General features: G+C 45.5%; 1 protein-coding gene across 5 annotated transcripts in view; it reads right to left on the reverse strand.

Moving 5' to 3' along the window:
* The window catches only part of LOC116352815 (RNA binding protein fox-1 homolog 3-like), a 410,981-nt gene that overhangs the window by 207,504 nt on the left and 184,285 nt on the right, over window positions 1–19,192 (reverse strand). For all 5 annotated transcript variants that reach the window (XM_031834665.1, XM_031834667.1, XM_031834661.1 and 2 more), the window contains one exon: window positions 11,124–11,207. In XM_031834665.1, the coding sequence (XP_031690525.1) occupies window positions 11,124–11,145 (22 nt within the window). In that variant the 5' untranslated portion in view covers window positions 11,146–11,207. The remainder of the gene's footprint in view (window positions 1–11,123; window positions 11,208–19,192) is intronic.

Genomic DNA, 19,192 nt, shown 5'->3' on the forward strand with positions numbered 1-19,192 from the left:
ACATACAGTCGCAGGATTTATGAGTTTGAAAAGCAATTAAGCTTGTGATTTTTATTAGAGGCTTGATTGAGTGCTCCCACCCCAGTCTCTGGGTGCTACCTAGGTTGAGCCCCTCTCAGGAGAACAGAACGGGGCCCCACTCCAAAAATTACCATGATTTAAGATGCAAAACCAACACACATTAAAACAGCTCAGAGCTTATTGCATGCTCGCTTCCACACAAAACCAATTTAGTTTCCATTGATCGCTTTTCAAGCAATTAGATTTCCATTGATGGGAAAAGTAAAGGGTGCTTGTATGAAACGCGGAGGGTCAGTAGTTGGCCGCTGTGATTTGAACATTTATTTGAGCCATTTGACCACCTCCTCTAACCCCTGACAGATGGCTGGTTGGCTCCTTGCCCTCTGCCCCGCCCCACGTGTACGTCCCCTCCTTCCGGACAACAAATAATTCACCCACCATGAAAAAACGCCTGGCGTCAGATTATACATCCGTCTTTATTTCCAATATTGCCTCTTTGTTTCTGCAAACTTGGCTGATTTTCTAAATTGTGGAGTATTGACTGTTTCAGAGCCTGACCAAGCGAGTCTGATGTAACACATTGGAGGTAATGATATCCCAGCCACGGAAGGAAGAAGCAGTAGCTGCATGGGGAAGAACTGGACCCTGGCCAGATTCTAGAACCATTAGTCTACCCAGAGGCTTGGTTCTGTTCCGGCATGACAGGCTCACTATCACCATAACTGTAACCCAACTCAACCAGGGTTGCCACCAGATCACTCCCCCTGTGCCCAACACAGGGAGATTCCATCTGGAATCACTTTCATTCAGACATTCAAGGTCATTCCCCACTTCTCTGTGTGTTTTTTAAACATATCTAATTTTCAACTGTCACAGGGAGCAGTGGTAGCAGTGGCTATAAACCTGAACTGTGTGTTAAATAACGGTTCAATATTCAAAATACCTGGCAAAGGCCAATGGGTGAAAGTAGATTCAAGAAATAAAACAGGGAACACTGAATGGCATTAATGTGAAAGTAGGGAGTAATTCCCAGCGTGCTCCCAGAGGAAATCCACCTTTCGCCAAAGCTGGGGATTTTGACAAATGCCTTTCTCAACACGAGCAAAGGAGACAAATGTTACATTTAAACAGAAATACTTAATTTCCACTTTTGGTGACTTGCGGCAGATATCATTAATCAACGGAGGCCTACCACGCTCAGTGAGCCTGCTAAGAACCAGATGATCGCCCTCTTCCACTCAATCCATCAACTATGATTGGAGAAAGAAAAGGTTCGAAAACGTTGAGCCGCGCCCACGCTGGAAGAGTAATTACCCATGTGCCAGTTGCTGAGGTGTTCCAGTGACACCTCGACCCTCTGTTTAGCATGCACCAGATTACTCATGGGGTGTCAACATACCTCCAGTGACAGAGCTAGCATCTCCACCTTACTAGGCTCCCCTCACTCACTGCTCACTGTCGTCTCAGGAAGAAGAAGATAAATAGAACGTTATGAGCCTCCCAATTTCTAATGAGCAAACTTATCACTGGATCGGCCCAAGATAATGTATGCAGATGGCGCTGGAGGAGATGGCTGCCGTTTTACGGGATCCTACCAATTGTGCTATTGTGTGTGTTTTTTCACATTATTTGTAACTTATTTTGTACATAACGTTTCTGCCACTGTCTCTTATGACCGAAAAGAGCTTCTGGATATCAGGACAGCGACATATTTTTTCTTTAACTAGTCAGACATGAAGAATTTACTTCAGACACTCGACAAGGCCCAAATCCCCGTCATTCACACGAAGAAGAGACGGAGATATCGGGGACGTAGGTCGGGTGCCTTGTAAGGATCCGACGGTGAGTAATCCCCCGCTACCATTAATACTATTCGCCAACGTGCAATCATTGGATAACAAAATGGATGAGCTCTGATCAAGACTATACTACCAACGGGACATTAAAAACTGTAATATCTTATCTTTCACAAAGTCGTGGCTGAACGACGGCATAGATAACATACAGCTGGGTGGGTTTTCGATGCATCGGCAAGATAGAACAGCTGCCTCTGGTAAGACAAGGGGTGGCAGTCTGTGTCTATTTGTAAATAACAGTTGGCACACGAAATCGAATATTAAGGAAGTTTTGAGGTTTTGCTCGCCTGAGGTAGTGTATCTCATGATAAGCTGTAGGTCACACTATTTACCAAGAGAGTTTTCATCTAAATTTTACGTAGCTGTCTATTTACCACCACAAACTGATGCAGGCACTAAGACGGCACTCAATGAGCTGTATAAGACCATAAGCAAACAAGAAAATGCTCATCAAGTGGTGGCGGACTTTAATACAGAGAAACTTAAATGTGTTTTACCTCATTTCTACCAGCATGTTAAATGTGCAACCAGAGGGGGAAAAAAACTCTAGACCACCTTTACTCCACACACAGAGATTCGTAAAAAGATCTCCCTCACCCTCCATTTGGCAAATCTGACCATAACTCAATCCTCCTGATTCCTGCTTACAAGCAAAAACTCAAGCAGGAAGTTCCAGTGACTTGCTCAATAAGGAAGTAGTCAGATGACACAGATGCTACGCTAAAGGACTGTTTTGCTAGCACAGACTGGAATATGTTTCCGATGGCATTGAGGAGTACACCACATCAGTCACTGGCTTTATCAATAAGTGCATTGATGATGTCGTCCCCACAGTGACCATACGTACATAAGCCAACCAGAAGCCATGGATTACAGGCAACATCCACACTGAGCTAAAAGGTAGAGCTGCTTTTTTCAAGGAGTGGGACTCTAACCCGGATGCTTATAAGAAATCCCACTATGCCCTCCAAAGAACCATCAATCAGGCAAAGCGTCAATACAGGACTAATATTGAATCGTACTACACCGGCTTCAACACTCGTCGGATGTGGCAGGGCTTGCAAACTATTACAGACTACAAAAGGGAAGCACAGCCGCGAGCTGCCCAGTGACACGAGCCTACCAGACGAGCTAAATAACTTCTATGCCCGCTTCGAGGCAAGCAACACTGAAGCATGCATGAGAGCATCAGCTGCTCCGGATGACTGTATGATCACGCTCTCCGTAGCCAGCGTAGTTAACAACACATTTGCCACGTTGATTCTAAACACGGGGGCCCCCCAGGGGTGTGTGCTCAGTCCCCTCCTGTACTCCCTATTCACCCATATGACTGCATGGCCAAGGATGACTCCATCACCATCATTAAGTTTGCAGACGACACAACAGTGGTAGGCCTGATCACCGACAATGATGAGACAGCCTATAGGGAGGAAGTCAGAGACCTGGCAGTGTGGTGCCAGGATGACAACCTCTCCCTCAACGTGATCAAGACAAAGGAGATGATCGTGGACTACAGAAAAAGGAGGACTGAGCACCCCCCCATTCTCATCGACGGGGCTGTAGTGGAGCAGGTTGAGAGCTTCAAGTTCCTTGGTGTCCACATCACCAACTTACTGTCATGGTCCAAACACACAAGACAGTTATGAAGACGGCACGACAACTCCTATTCCCTCGGGAAACTGAAAAGACTTGGCATGTGTCCTCAGATCTTCAAAAAGTTATACAGCTGCACCATCGAGAGCATCCTGACTGATTGCATCACCGCCTGGTATGGCAACTACTTGGCCTCCGACCGCAAGGCACTAAAGAGGGTAGTGCGTACAGTCCAGTACATCACTGGGGCCAAGCTTCCTGCCATTCAGGACCTTCATTCAAGGTGGTGTCAGAGGAAGGGTTATAAATATATAGGGAAATGTGTGTGATGTTAGAAAAGAGCTGAACCTGAGGGTTGTTTGAAGGGGACCAACACACAGAGACAATAACAGTAAAGCAAACAAGCCTTTGCACCGGTGCTTCTTGCCTCCCTAGTGATACATGCCAGAGATAACAGCTTCATTTCAACCTCAGCACTTTTACTGCACTGTCCAAGTCATTCGCTGGGTCAATGTATCAATGCACCACCATGCTAGTCACTCTCCACTGCGACAACTCTCAATTTCTCCTATGATAGAAGTCCTGAGAGGTGGCATGCTCTAGCTTCCACGCCTTCCTGTGATCCGTCTCTGGTCTTTGGAGACCAGCCTGGCTGTTAGTGTGTGAGGGGATGGGTCAGAGGGCCAGATGTGTGATTGAATCCTTCATAGTGGGACGAACGAGAGGGTTGGATTTCTCTCCACTGTGATTCTGCCGTGGCGGCACGCTCTTCCCTCAGCGAAGAGATCTATCTCCTCATTCACTTTCAAAGGCAGCTAGCTTCATTATGACACGATCCAACACTCAAAACAACAAGAATCCTCTGATACCTCTCCGTATTGGCCATGAACCAGAGATTTACACATTTCAGACCATCCCAGTTGTTGTTATTCAATACACCAGCCAAAACAAACACTAGCCTATTCAGTGGCTAGTCTATCATTTCAATATCCTTATCAAGCTCACAATGTGAACAGGAAGCTTTCCATGTTGGCAGAGGCTTCCCCTGGTAAAGCTGTGTGTGGTAGAGCCTGACTCTGTCATGGGTGGGGGGCACTGGATAGGGGGCGGGGGGAACCAGGCAGGTCAGAGCGCTGGACTATGATTAACACTGACATCAGGGAGACACAACCTGCATCTGTGTGGGTCAGGGGGCGTAAAGGGTAACTGTTCAGAGAATATGGCAGAGAGAGAGAGAGCACAGATTTCTACCCTACATTCTCAGTGCTATCTGTTACGACGAGGAATGCTAGTTTGGATGAAATGACATGTTTTTATTGTGTGCTTAAAATGATATAGCTTAATATTCAATTTTCCACATCCAGAGGAAGATGCACCTCTTTTGCATTCACGGCACCACCGTCTGCAGTGTTATGACAGCAGATCTTCTGAGCTTATGCATCTTACACATGAGTAATGATCCTCCAACTTCAAAACAACACCAGTACACTCATGCAGAGGAAGAAGACAGTGGAACGGATATACACAGGCAAGTTTCTTCTTATCCTCAGGGAAGTCAGAATGAAACGTGCTTTTATCATGTGTCATAAGCACTGCTCATGCCCCCCCCCACTCACACACCCCACACCTACTTCCACCCCCCTCGCTCATATCCATGTTGAACCCCCCCCGTCAAAAAATATTGGCAAACGTTGTAATTACGTGTGGAGTATCTCACAGCCCATACATGGCTCGGGGGTTCAATCAGTGGCGGGCCTGATATTCCAGTTTTATCATATTTTAGTTTTATTCGAGGACGGTGGCAGCAGCAGGCCTCCAGTCAGCCATAATTGAAACGAGGGGAGGAAGGAGGAAGATGTAGAGGCTCTATGCCCCGCTCCTTGTAATCAAGCCCTTACTCCTGTGTGCTTTGCCCATTTCTCAAAGTGAAATATACTCGCAATCTGTATCGTAATACGTCGCCAGTCGCTCCTTCCTCCAGCCCAGAGCCTCGGGGTAATTAGGCATGAGAAAGTGTGCTTTTGAGATGAGGAAGAACCGAGCATTAAGGCTGTTCATGTAACACAACTGGGCCATGGATGTTGCTTGGCGTATATGCAAAACATTCAATTAACAGGTTTACATGATGAGGCACATTAAATTGTCACACTCCTATATTCACTCTGCATTATTATGTTTGATTCTCTGCATTATCTGTTCAGCTGAATTCCATACATGTAAATGTGATATGCGGCTGGTTTGGATTGGGAGGGGGAGAATGGTGAGAAAGCGGCACCGGGGGACTGATGGAGAAGTTGATGTATGATCCCTGGTGGCTGGGCTTATTTGAGGCGTGGAGCTGGGCAGGTGATTCAGAGGCGCCGGCTCTTTAAACAGTGTAATGAGCCAGAGAGGATGCTGCCTTCTCTCTCGTTCCCTCCATTTCTCTCTCTCTCTCTCTCTCTCTCTCTCTCTCTCTCTCTCTCTCTCTCTCTCTCTCTCTCTCTCATCACACTGCTCCACATCAGTCGGCTGAGGCTGGGGTTTTTACGAGGGTCAGTCCTCACCCTGCCTGGCCACGCTACTCTCAGGAAGTCCCTGCTGTTGCCTCTGCTGCTGGGCTCTCTGGGGAATACCTCACCACACGGCGCTGTGCCACGCAGAGCGGAGCGGAGCAGAGCCCAGTGCATGCACCCACGCTGTCACACAATGGCAGTGGTAAAGGGTCCAACAAGCATTACCACAGAGCAGGACACAAAGGGCAGCACGGCAGGGGATGACCCCTTCCAGCTGGCACACTGACACACACCGTGGGATACTGGTGTGTGTGTGTGTGTGTGTGTGTGTGTGTGTGTGTGTGTGTGTGTGTGTGTGTGTGTGTGTGTGTGTGTGTGTGTGTGTGTGTGTGTGTGTGTGTGTGTGTGTGTGTGTGTGTGTGTGTGTGTGTGTATGTGTGTGTGTGTGTGTGTGTGTGTGTGTGTGTGTGTGTATGTGTGTGTGTGTGTGTGTGTCTGAAAGAGTAAAAGTGCGTGTATACATGCTTGTGTGTGTTTAAGCATAATGTAAGTGTAAACACATAATTAGTGTAAGTATGCATGAAAGTGTGAGCGTGTGTGTTTGAGTACATGTGTGCTGTGTTTTATGTGATGGTTAGCATACTAAGGCCCCTCACAGCATCACAGGCAGGCACCCCGATGGGGGTACAGAGACGAGAGGGGCGGGCTACGACACACAGCTTTTCATTGATGCTGATAATATATAAATGCATGCACACATGGATGCTGCTCCTAAATAGACAAACACATACATCAATTTCCAAATCTAACACATTTGAAATTCAAATGCCCGAGCACATTTTTTACGATATGTCTCATTTCTCTCGATGTAATCTAAAAACAGGACTGAACATTGGAGGGAAAGAACAAATGCTGTTTGGAATTTAAGATGATGCATTTGGTTTGTGGCGTGATGTTGTTTCCCCCTTTCCTGTAAATCACAGGTGTGTGGAGGGACTGAGGCTGTAGCCCAGGGCTTGTTGCTGCTGACAGGTTCAGTGTTTCAGGACTTCACTCCTTTTCAATGACACTTCTGAATTGAGAAGCAGAGGGAGAGAAAAGAGGTTTCTGCTGGAGGTTGAATTAAAGAGGCTCTCTCTCCCTCTTTTTTTTTCCGATGGCGTTTAAAATCAATTCATTCAGTGGACTGCTGACACAGCCAGGCCCGGAGAGCCTAGGATTTATGGCTCCCTCTAATGGGCATGCTCTGAACCAAAGCCCTGCCGTCAGCACAATCCAGCTAGCCGCCCGCCCGCTCCCTCGCTCCTCACTTTTAAAGACGCAGGCACCCCCCTCCCACCTCCTCCTCTCCCCCAATCCCCTCCACTGTGGAGGAGCTCCTACGGCCATGCGAGGGGGCTGAGGAAAACACTGCCGGCAGTAACACAGGAGGAATTTTGAAAATCTGTGAAATCTAAACTATTAATCACAAAGTAAGCTAATTATATGTGAGTGAGAGACCAAGAAGACGATGGAGAGAAAGAAAGAGAGAGAATGGAACAGAGGAAGAGATACTGAACAATTCCATTTTGAATGTAGAAATGTATTGGGTGTTTACTTTGAAAGGACCATAATTTCACACAGTTTGAATGGCATATTCTGATTAAAATCGATGCATTGCTATTAGTAAGGTGTATTTAGAGTTAATCATTTCAAATGTAAAACCTCTAATGTCAATAAGATGACTTTAGTACTGTCTATCTACCAATTCCACAAGTGGTATTTCTTATGGAGTGGTCTATAATATGGTTCTTTATCCATTAACTTGTCTGACCTGTGGGGTGTATGTGGTCGCTACATATTCATATATTCATAACCTAGTATAGTGTCAGAGTGTCAGGAACAATTTATGACTGAAGGAAAAAAGACGATTGAAAACACTAGCCCATGAGCCCAGCCAGTGTGAGATGTGTATAACAGATGATTGCCTGAATTGTGATGACTAGCACGTCATTCCCTCAACTCTGCCCATCATCAACACAGTGTTACATCCAGGTGTGTGTGTGTGTCCATCCGTGTATGTGTGTCTGTGACAGAGAGAAGCACCGTATATAAAATAGAAAGAAATGGAGAATCGGAACCCAATGGAGAAAAGGAAGAGCGAGAGGGGGAAATAATATGAGATGTGAGGAAATGTGTTGCTGTACAGGGGTGGTATAATAGCAGAATAGATGGTGTTCTGCCGCAGGGCCTGAGGAGGAGAGAGTCCCTGTATAACCTACAACTTCTCAATATTTTCAATGTTCATCTGCCAGTACAGTGATACAAAAGAGAGAAATAACAACCTTCACAGCAGCCCCACAGCTCCTGATCCATGTATTACTGGCACTGAATTACCCCTCACGTTACTCCTAGTCTCCAGCTACCACTACAGTTAGCCATAACTGACCATTTGTCCAGCTTCATTATGAAGCCATGCATGGAGAATCCAGCTCAGTCTCCAGCCGTCACATTCAATTTCAAAATACAATTCACCCCCCAAATCCCCACCATTTCTCCCTTAGTTATGTTCAACCTTCTCCTTGTTTGATAAAATATGATGTGATTAAAATAGATTACACACCTTGTTAGCGGAGTGTTCCATATTTGATACGGCGGTGCTTTGAGACAGCCAACCTCGTCCGTGATTCAAAGCGATTGTGGCCTTGTTCTGTGGCTATTTGTTTAATAAGCCCTGCTACATCAGTGGACCTTCTAAGTGAACAGACTCCCCTGCAGCAAAGGCAAAGATCAATACCCACACCTGGAGAATAAAATAACGGCCAAGGATTTTCTATCCCGGCCCCTTTTATACAGTGAAATAAGAGCAGGAAGATAATCAGTGTGGCTGTAACAATCATGGCCTATTTTTGAAGGAATCCCACAGGTCAACCATGCAGAGTGAGATGTTTAGGACCGGTTAGACCACCACGGACCAGATGCCTCACACTAAGCCTAGCTAACAGTTGAACCAGTTATATTATCTCTTGAAGGAATATTATAAATACAAGGAGAAAGTCTTTGTGGCTAAATTAACTAATTGTTATCTCCATCTTCTCCGCCTGCTGATTGAAAGCTTCTAGTGTGATGGCTGATTGGGGAAGCCTTCCATTTGTACCAATATAGCACACTAGGACTTCACATCCAGGAGTAATACAGAGTCAGACTTCCTAGAAATGAGTGAAAAGAAGCTCTTCAGAGGTCTGCTGACACACAGAGAAGAACAAAGTGCGCAGGAGGGAGAAATCTAATATTGTAGTCAATGAGCTCTGTTTGACAGGGGACGAGACTCAAGCTGCCTCGAAAACAGATTTTCATTATACTTATATCGTGATCATATAAGAAAGTCTAACTGGAGGCCACGGTAAATTAGAGCCAATTAGTACCACATTGTCTGTTTTAAACAGAGGCAAATGAACAGGCTCTAGAACTCAAGTGTTTATTTCATAAATCATTGGAATGTTGCACCTGTTGAGAATGCAAATAGATGAAGCAATTTGATTAAAATCTTATATCAAAACATTTGGGGAGCCTTTTTGTTTACACTTGTTTTTTTTAAATCAGCGTGAAGCTGCATTTTGGCTCCCGTTTCATGTATGAGCAGAGTTAGCAGCACTGTGTGAGGGCAGTTTGGGGGGGAAACACAACACCCACCAGCTAGCACAGGAGCACTGGATGTCCATCATTACCACACCACACCGCTGATCACCGCAACAATATAGAACTATAACCAAGCAATTAGTCTAATGGAAAACAGCACTCTTTATCCCAGTGTGATGTGGTAAGGTGCAATGGGCACTCCTCTTGGCCCTCGCCAGTGGAGGCTAGAGGCTGGAGGTTGTGGAGTGGAAAGGTAATGGCAGAGAGAGAGAGAGAGAGAGAGAGAGAGAGAGAGAGAGAGAGAGAGAGAGAGAAAGAGAAGGAGGCACGGGAGGTGAGGAGAGGGGAGGTAATGGCAGAGAGTGAGGGAAGAGAGCGCAAGAGAGGCAGGGGAGTGAGGAGAGGAGAGGAGAGGAGAGGAGAAGAGGAGGTAATGGCAGAGTGAGAGAGCTAGAGAGAGAGAGGTAGGGGAGGTGAGGAGAGAGAGAGCAAGAGAGAGAGGTAGGGGAGGGGAGGAGAGAGAATCTCATGGTAGAGAGGGAGAGGCAGGGGAGGGGAGAGGATTTTTATTACATTTTTTATATCACCTTTATTTAACCAGGTAAGCTAGTTGAGAACAAGTTCTCATTTACAACTGTGACCTGCCCAAGATAAAGCAAAGCAGAAGTAATGGCAGAGAGAGAGAGAGAGAGGCAGGGAGGGGAGGAGAGAGGATATACTGCCAGAGAGAGAGAGGGGCAGGAGAGGGGAGGAGAGAGAAGGCCCATTGATCCTCAATGCCACCTGCTGTATGGCTCCTGCGAGGCCAGCCAGGGGAGCAGGAAACACACACATGGGCGCCTGCCTGGGCCACGGCCATATGGATGAAAGCCTTGTGGAGGAGCCGAGCTAGTCTTCCGCTATCTGACCACATCAGGTTGATTGACTGTCTTGAAGTTGGTGTTTTAAAGAAGTACACACAAAGGTATAATGACAGAGGATACACACATGCAGAGAAAACAGGTACAGAGAGAGCGAGTATGGGTGTGTGTGTGTTTGTGTAATAGAGAGAGTATAAGAGTGTGTGTGTGCGTGTGTGTGTGTGCTTCTGCGTGTGCGTGTGTGCATGTGTGTGCATGTGTGTGCGTGTCTGTGTGTGTGTGTGTGTGTGGACAAGTTTAACTATACTTGTTGGACCAGAATTCCCACAAGTATAATAAACAAACAAACATTTGACCAACTGGGGACATTTTGTTTAACCCCACAAGGTCAAATGCTATTTCTAGGGGGTTCAGGCTTAAGGTTAGAATTAGTGCTAGGGCTAGAATTAGGTCTAGGGTTAAGAGCTAGGGTTTGTTTAGGGTTAGGGTTAGGGTTGAGGTTAGGGTACAGGTATGGGTTAGGGGTTAAAGAAAATAAGATTTTGAATGGGACTGAATCGTATGTCCCCACAAGGTTAGTTGTGCAAGTCCGTGTGTGTGTGTGTGTGTAATAGAGAGGCAGGTAGAGAGAGAGAGCAGGTGTGTGTGTGTTGGAGAGAGAGAGAGGCAGAGGGACGTACCTGTCCAGCTGGGGGTCTCCATGTACAGGTAACGCCGGACGGGCCAAAGCTGGGTGATTCACTCACTGTTGATACTAACGAACCCTGTAGACACAAGGCAACACATCCTCAGTTTAGACAGGAGGACCAAGGCAGGCAGTTCATTTCTCAGACATTTTAAAAATTTTAAATTGTATTTTATTTTACCCCTTTTTCTCCCCAATTTCGTGGTATCCAACAACTCCCGTACGGGCTCGGGAGAGACGAAGGTTGAAAGTCATGCGTCCTCTGATACACAACCCAACCAGCCGTACTGCTTCTTAACACAGCGCGCATCCAACCCGGAAGCCAGCCGCACCAATGTGTCGGAGGGTACAGCGTGCACCTGGCAACCTTGGCTAGCGCGCACTGCGCCCGGCCCACCACAGGAGTCGCTGGTGCGCGATGAGACAAGGATATCCCTACCGACCAAGCCCTCCCTAACCCAGACGACGCTAGGCCAATTGTGCGTCGCCCCACGGACCTCCCGGTCGCGGCCGGTTACGACAGAGCCTGGGCGCGAACCCAGGGACTCTGATGGCACAGCTGGCGCTGCAGTACAGCGCCCCTTAACCACTGCGCCACCTGGGAGGCCCCTCTCAGACATTTTCAACGAGTCAAATGTGTGTGTGTTTATTTGTTTGTGCGTGTGTGTCCCTGCCTGCCTGCTTGCGTGCGTGTTGTTTAAGTGTGTGAGTGCTCTCCTACTGTGAATGTTTCTGCTGAGCTGTGTATCTGAGCAGGCCTCAGGTTGGCTGGAGCCCAGCAGCCCAGCCGGTGAACCACAGAGAAAACTGCATTGATTTCATCCCCCAGAAATCCCATCTCGCTGAGCCCGCCTTCTCACCCCGCCCTCCTCCCAATTAAGCATTTGCAGGGAGCCATGCCAACACAATTAGTCATTTATCAAAAGTAATTAAAAGCAATTTCTTCTGTGTTGTTGATTGGGAATTGACTAATTGTTGAGACTGTAGAAATGGGGATAAATAAACCAGGGAATGGATGAATTTGACATAAACTTGGAGGAAAGCATAAACACTGTAAAATGAGTCCTCGACATCTGGCTCTGTGATTCCTCTCAACATGATTACGACTGCAAAAACTGAACCAGTTGTTCATGACATTCTGATACACAACAAGTCAAAGCCAGTAAATAATATATTAGAAACAACATATTGACTAACTGACTTAAAGAGTTCTGCTGCTAGAAATGGAGAGGGGCTGGTAAGAACTATGGCTGCTTTTCTGTCAAGACGAGACATATCCCACTGGGCACAATTCAACGTTAATTCCACATTGGTTCAACATAAATTCATTAAAACTAAGTGGAAACATCGTTGATTCAACCAGTGTGTGCCCAGTGGGATGTTTCCTCGGATGGACCAACAAAGATATTTAATTTGGTAAATATCAACATTTAAGCCCGATATTCATAAAGAAAACACAAGATCGCAAGCAAGGCAACCTGGGGAGGGAAAACCAAAAGACCATTCAGCAGCAGAGGTTAGAGTTCGTCTGTTCAGTGAAGCCAAGCAATACCATTTCAACATTATCGGTAACAACCCCTGAATGCACCATTACCTTCTATAAGGGCAGAATTAAATGTCAGAATTGATTTGGGGAGGGAGGGCTGAGATATAAGCGGGCAGCTCTGGCGGCCATTTTGTTCCAGCGCGGCCCTGTATTTGGTCTCCCTGGATCATTAACAGACGAAGCAGAGAGAAGGGCTGGAAACACATGAAGGAGGTGTGGGCACCCATCACAACTGTCTCCGGTGACAGGGGATGAAATTAAAAACAGGGAAGAGAGAAAGAGTGAGAGAACCCTAAAAGAAAAAGGAACTATGCACGCAGGATGCCAGAGGAGTTCTTTAAATGTCCCACTGCTTTGTAAATAAGTTAGTTAGCTAAACAAATACCTGGCTCTGTTCTGAGCGGATCCCTTTACTAACCAATGCTTCTTTCGGTGCCAACAAATGGAGCCGTTGCTTCAATGAGGCGATTAGATTATCCCTTTGAAGGCTGCAGTTGGACAAGCAATTCTATCATTGCCTGGGAACACAAAAATAATTGGGCAACAGTGGGAAAAGTGATATTCACGCCTCTACTGAGACTGAACCATGCCTGGAATATCTAATGGAGCCTTTCACTCTCTCCTGCCTTGTTTGGATTCCCATTCATCATGAAAAAGTCAATTACTTATGTTCCCTAACATGCATGGTTATTAATGCTCTAATTATGCTTCTCCCTCTAATCTTTTGCCTTGCAATTTGGGTGATATACCGTATGTGTGAACAACATGGCAGGTCCCATAGAAGTGAAAGCTGAATTAGGAATTGTTGTGCTATAAAGCACCTTCTCTTGGGAGCCATCGGCGAGATAGAGAGAGCCTGTCATTGGTTGTCTATACATGGGGATTTATGTAAGCACACTGAGCATGTGTGTGCATATGCGTTCTCCCTAAGTATGTCATGTATGCACAGGGCTGAATAATCAGTTGCTAATACAGTTACCCACTAATATTATATAGCTAATAGCTCATAGCCTTCCAACATGACAACATGATTTAATCAAACCCCAAACTAGCCCCCTATCACTTCCTCTGGTTCCTATTAAGTCGGCCCTGACAGCTTTAGAGGGGTGAAATAATTTGGGAGGTTTTGAAGATGCCTGTGAGAGCCTTGGGGAGCCCCTGCAGAGTGGCTGTGGAGGCCCTGTACTGCCTGCAGCCATGACTGTTCTTCAAGGCTTCTCCTCTGAGCATTTTTACAACAGCACAAATTAGGAGGAAGGAATGCCTCTGTCAGTGCAGCCCAGACAGCCAACTTGGGCAGAAACTTGGATGACAATGAAGAAACGGAGGGCGTCATAAACTGCGGAAAATAAGCTCTCACTTTCAAACGTTTACGGCAGCTCAAATATCTAATGATACCTCTCATAGCTTTTAATCTTTAATGTGAAAAATTAATCATCCCATTCATTATTTTAATAGCTGTCATTTTTCTCTCCCTAAAGTGATGATTTATAACCATTAAGCCCCACGTCAGCTTGTGTGAGAGGGATTTATAGTAATGTTTGCACCAGGTAGCCTCCAACCATATTTCATTACTCTGACAAGCCATTAAAATGCCCTGATGATTAAACAACAGCTCTGAGGTCAGTGTGTATGGCTGTTAACTTACACTGTATACTTCAGGCTGGGGAATGAGACAGACACACAGCCTCTCTTCTCTCCCTCCAGACTGTGTGTGAATGTATGGATGTGGTGTATCTCATTCTATACAGTGGGGGGATGAGAGACTCACTACCACTGAGGGAGAATGGTATACAGATACGCCAGAGATACAAAGACATTGCTGTGTTACTGGGTGACTAGAGTCGTGGTGCTTTCTGCTAAAGAGGTTTTGCACCATGAAGGAGACTAGGTAGATATTTTAAAGGAACTGTGGAAGCAAAACATTGAGTAGTTTGTTTATTTGGTGATGGAGACGAGGTTGTGCTTTGAGTGGCATCGACCTAACCTGCCCATGTTGCTTGGGAAAAAACAACCCTCAAAATGGATCCCCTTTGGATCCAGTAGGAGAGGAGAGGAGAGGAGAGGAGAGGAGAGGAGAGGAGAGGAGAGGAGAGGAGAGGAGAGGAGAGGAGAGGAGAGGAGAGGAGAGGAGAGGAGAGGAGAGGAGAGGAGAGGAGAGGAGAGGAGAGGAGAGGAGAGGAGAGGAGAGGAGAGGAGAGGAGGAGAGGAGAGGAGAGGAGAGTGAACGGCAGGCCTGGAAGAGCTACGTAGCTGGGGGAGGAGAGGAGGAGAGTGAACAGCAGGGCCTGGAAGAGCTACGTAGCTGGGGGAGGAGAGGAGGAGAGTGAACGGCAGGCCTGGAAGAGCTACGTAGCTGGGGGAGGAGAGGAGGAGAGTGAACGACAGGCCTGGAAGAGCTACGTAGCTGGGGAGGAGAGGAGAGGAGAGAGGAGAGGAGAGGAGGGAGAGTGAACGGCAGGCCTGGAAGAGCTACGTAGCTGGGGGAGGAGAGGAGGAGAGTGAACGACAGGCCTGGAAGAGCTACGTAGCTGGGGGAGGAGAGGAGAGGAGGAGAGTGAACAGCAGGCCTGGAAGAGCTACGTAGCTGGGGGAGGAGAGGAGGAGAGTGAACGACAGGCCTGGAAGAGCTACGTAGCTGGGGGAGGAGAGGAGAGGAGAGGAGGAGAGTGAACGACAGGCCTGGAAGAGCTACGTAGCTGGGGGAGGATTTACCTCCCCTGCATGTTCTATGATACATACACGTCTAATATCCAGGGTCCAGCGGTCACAATTGATCACCGATGCTGTGTCTGACACTGACTGACAGCGGCTGTAATTGCTATGTTTGCTTTGGGAGTAGAGCAGGGGAACAGAGCAGGACCGAGTGGTCCAAACACACTGGGCTCCCTCCTCACTGCATTACTACAGTTCAAAACCCCAGGAGCCCCACTCTGGACATTACATCATAGATTGGACAAGGGAAAAGTGTCTGATACTGGATGTGTGAAGAATATACAAGGACATTGTCAAAACTTTGTTTGTGGTGTTGGATGACTCCATTTTTTATACATGTTCATCTAACAAAATCTCATTTTGTACATATTTTTTTTAATCAGATGAGATTTAAAATCCTGTGTTGATATCTTTGTGTCTAGGCTGCACGGCAGTCATGTTTTCAGAGAATAGTTTTTGTCTATCAGTTCTCTCATTTAATGTCTGTGGTACCTGTGCTGTAAGTCTAGCTCTCTAGATCCCTTTACAGCAGGGGTATTCCATTGGAAAAATATATGTTTTTTGAGAACAATCAATTCAATTTTTTTTGGTTGTGTCATTAGATTTGGGGTGGGGTCGCAAGAAATTATTGGGAAAAAGATTGAAAACCTTTGGTTTGAATGCCATTGATTTGAATGTCATTGGTTTGAATACCATTGGTTTGAATACCATTGATTTGAATGTCATTGGTTTGCACACCATTGATTTGAATGTCATTGGTTTGAATACCATTGATTTGAATGTCATTGGTTTGAAAGCCATTGGTTTGAATGCCATTGGTTTGAATACCATTGATTTGAATGTCATTGGTTTGCACACCATTGATTTGAATGTCATTGGTTTGAATGCCATTGGTTTGAATGCCATTGGTTTGAATACCATTGATTTGAATGCCATTGGTTTGCACACCATTGATTTGAATGCCATTGGTTTGAATGCCATTGGTTTGAATGCCATTGGTTTGAATACCATTGATTTGAATGCCATTGGTTTGAATACCATTGATTTGAATGCCATTGGTTTGAATACCATTGATTTGAATGCCATTGGTTTGAATACCATTGATTTGAATACCATTGATTTGAATGCCATTGATTTGAATGCCATTGGTTTGAATACCATTGTTTTTTTGTTTTTTTACCTTTATTTAACTAGGCAAGTCAGTTAAGAACAAATTCTTATTTTCAATGACGGCCTAGGAACAGTGGGTTAACTGCCTGTTCAGGGGCAGAACAACAGATTTGTACCTTGTGAGCTCAGGGGTTTGAACTTGCAACCTTCCGGTTACTAGTCCAACACTAACCACTAGGCTACCCTGCCGCCCCCTGCTGCCCCGCCCCATTGGAATGCCATTGGTTTGAATACCATTGGTTTGAATGCCATTGGTTTGAATACCATTGGATTGAATGCCATTGGTTTGAATGCCATTGGTTTGAATACCATTGGTTTAAATTCCATTGGTTTGAATACCATTGGTTTGCAGGCTATAGCATAGTATACATGTAGAAGAGAATATATCAGCTCCTTTCAAATGAGTTAGAGAAAAATACTGTTGTTTTGTCCCTGATGAAAAGCAGAGAAATGCATCTCATTTGCAATGGTTAACGCAAATGTAGGCATACGAATGTTAATTACCACTACAAATACAACAGTGGTAACAATGAAACATCTACTTACACATGTAGCGTGATGCCGTTCCTAATAACACTTTTGTCTACGTGAAACAGGATGTTTAGCACCCAGCTGTAGTGTGAAGCTGTGAATGCATGGGGAAATGGTACTTGTAACTCTGAGTATTTTTCTTTTGCAACTTTGCAAGTTTTTTTATCTATCGGCAAGGCACATGAAATCCCACTGGTCAGACTCTAGGCTTCTGATGCTTGGCTTTAGTCATGAATCAAACCAGTGCAGAAATGAAAGCAGTTTAGAAGGCTGCCAAGATTCTACTCAAACAAGTTAGTGATTAAAAATACATGGCAAAAGAATCTTTTTGTGACAACAAGTTCTCCCAAATTCTTGTTGAACTTCTAATGTTCCCGGCAATGACTTCAAAGGGAAATGAAATATTAAAGCTATTATCTAAGACTCTCTTAATGTTATCTAAGGTTAAGTTATATATATATATAATGCCGACCTTCACAACTATTTCACGTAATAGAGTCCAATTTTGGAGGAGGAAATGATCAAGGGAGAACTGATCCGGTATGTAGACCCACAACCTATGTGACATACTCCATTCCTTTCATACTCCTTTGTGGACCACATTATGCATAGAATGTTCTGCATACGATATGTAATCGCTAACACCCTGTATTTCACCTAGTTTGATTTCTCTGCTGCTGGCTGTCTCTATCTTGCATGATATTCACAGACTAGGCCTGGTGTACCAACATCATAATGATTACTTCACCTTGTAGCTGGAGTTTTGCTGTTCTGAATGTGAAATATCATTGCAGCCACTGCACCCGATACCATAACCTCAATCACTACTGTTTACCCAACTGTAAAATGGTAAATAACTAAGCATTTGAGCGAGGTTAGTGTAGCCGGAAAGCGAGTTGAAAGCCCGGGCTCTGATAAATTTGTCGGAAAAAATGCTCCTGGAGTATTTGTTGGTCGACTGTGCATCAGTGAGGAGCTGGCCTGGGATTTGAGTCTTGCTGAAGCCAAGCAAAGCATGCCAGATCACTAATTGCACAATTTAAAACCAAAGTCCCCTGGCAGCTTGTCGTTTGCAACAGAGGGAAGAGCCATTGCTTAATCAGTGAGCTCAACACAGATCTACCCAGCTCTCTGTTGAGATACTAGAGATGTATGATGGAGAGTCCCTCCAAGCTCTGAGTCAATACCAAGAGCTAAGACAATGTATATATACAGTAACTGGTGTCAACTCCGTAATGAACAGCCTGGTGTCAACTCCGTAATGACAGCCTAGAACGTACTTCAAGGTGGTTATGACTGTAGAATGACTGAGATGATGCACATGAATCGATAGCAGCTAATCAGGTGGCATCAGGTGATTGGCTGAGTGTTCATTAAGGGTTGTTATGGAAACTGGTAATCGCCTGAAGGAAGAAGGTAATGATTTTCATAACCCTCTAAATACTGCATATGGTTCTGAGGCTCATAGGAGTCATAATCCGATCAGAATAACGATGCAGTTATTTTTCCTAACGGACATAGACATTGATCATTTCTGAGGTGGTGAGATGTAAAACTCTGTCTAGTACTGGCCGGTTTCCAGCTAGGCCAAAATAAAACATGTCTTGCACTATACCAATGCTTTTTTGGATTCATTTGATCATAAAAACAATGTTTGGAGAATAGTTGAAATATGCTTCTTTGCCGCTTTCTTCTTCAACAGGGCCTGGAATTAAATGAACTCCAGTAAGGCCAGCACTATTACTTCTCCGTAAGAACGCATTACTGTGGTACACTGTTCCTGCACTTCACTGGTTGAGACAAACTGTTAACACTTGTAGCAAAACCACTGGCTAGTTGGGGTTGAAAGGTTCTGGTGGGTGAGGACATTAGCTAGCTGTGGAAGAGAGAGTGACAGGGCCAGCCAAGGCACACACTACTCTCCATGAGAACAGTTTAAACTAGCAACTAGTAGGGCTGGTCCACTGGCCCTATAGAGGCAGAACATACTGCCATTCTATTGGATGGACTTCTTGCTCTGCTCTGAGGCCTTTGCCTAACGACATAACACACTCCATCAGCGACAGAGCAGGAAAAACACTGTCCCTCATGCATCACACACA

Source organism: Oncorhynchus kisutch, linkage group LG10 (genome assembly GCF_002021735.2).
Source record: "Oncorhynchus kisutch isolate 150728-3 linkage group LG10, Okis_V2, whole genome shotgun sequence".
Lineage (NCBI taxonomy): Eukaryota > Metazoa > Chordata > Actinopteri > Salmoniformes > Salmonidae > Oncorhynchus > Oncorhynchus kisutch.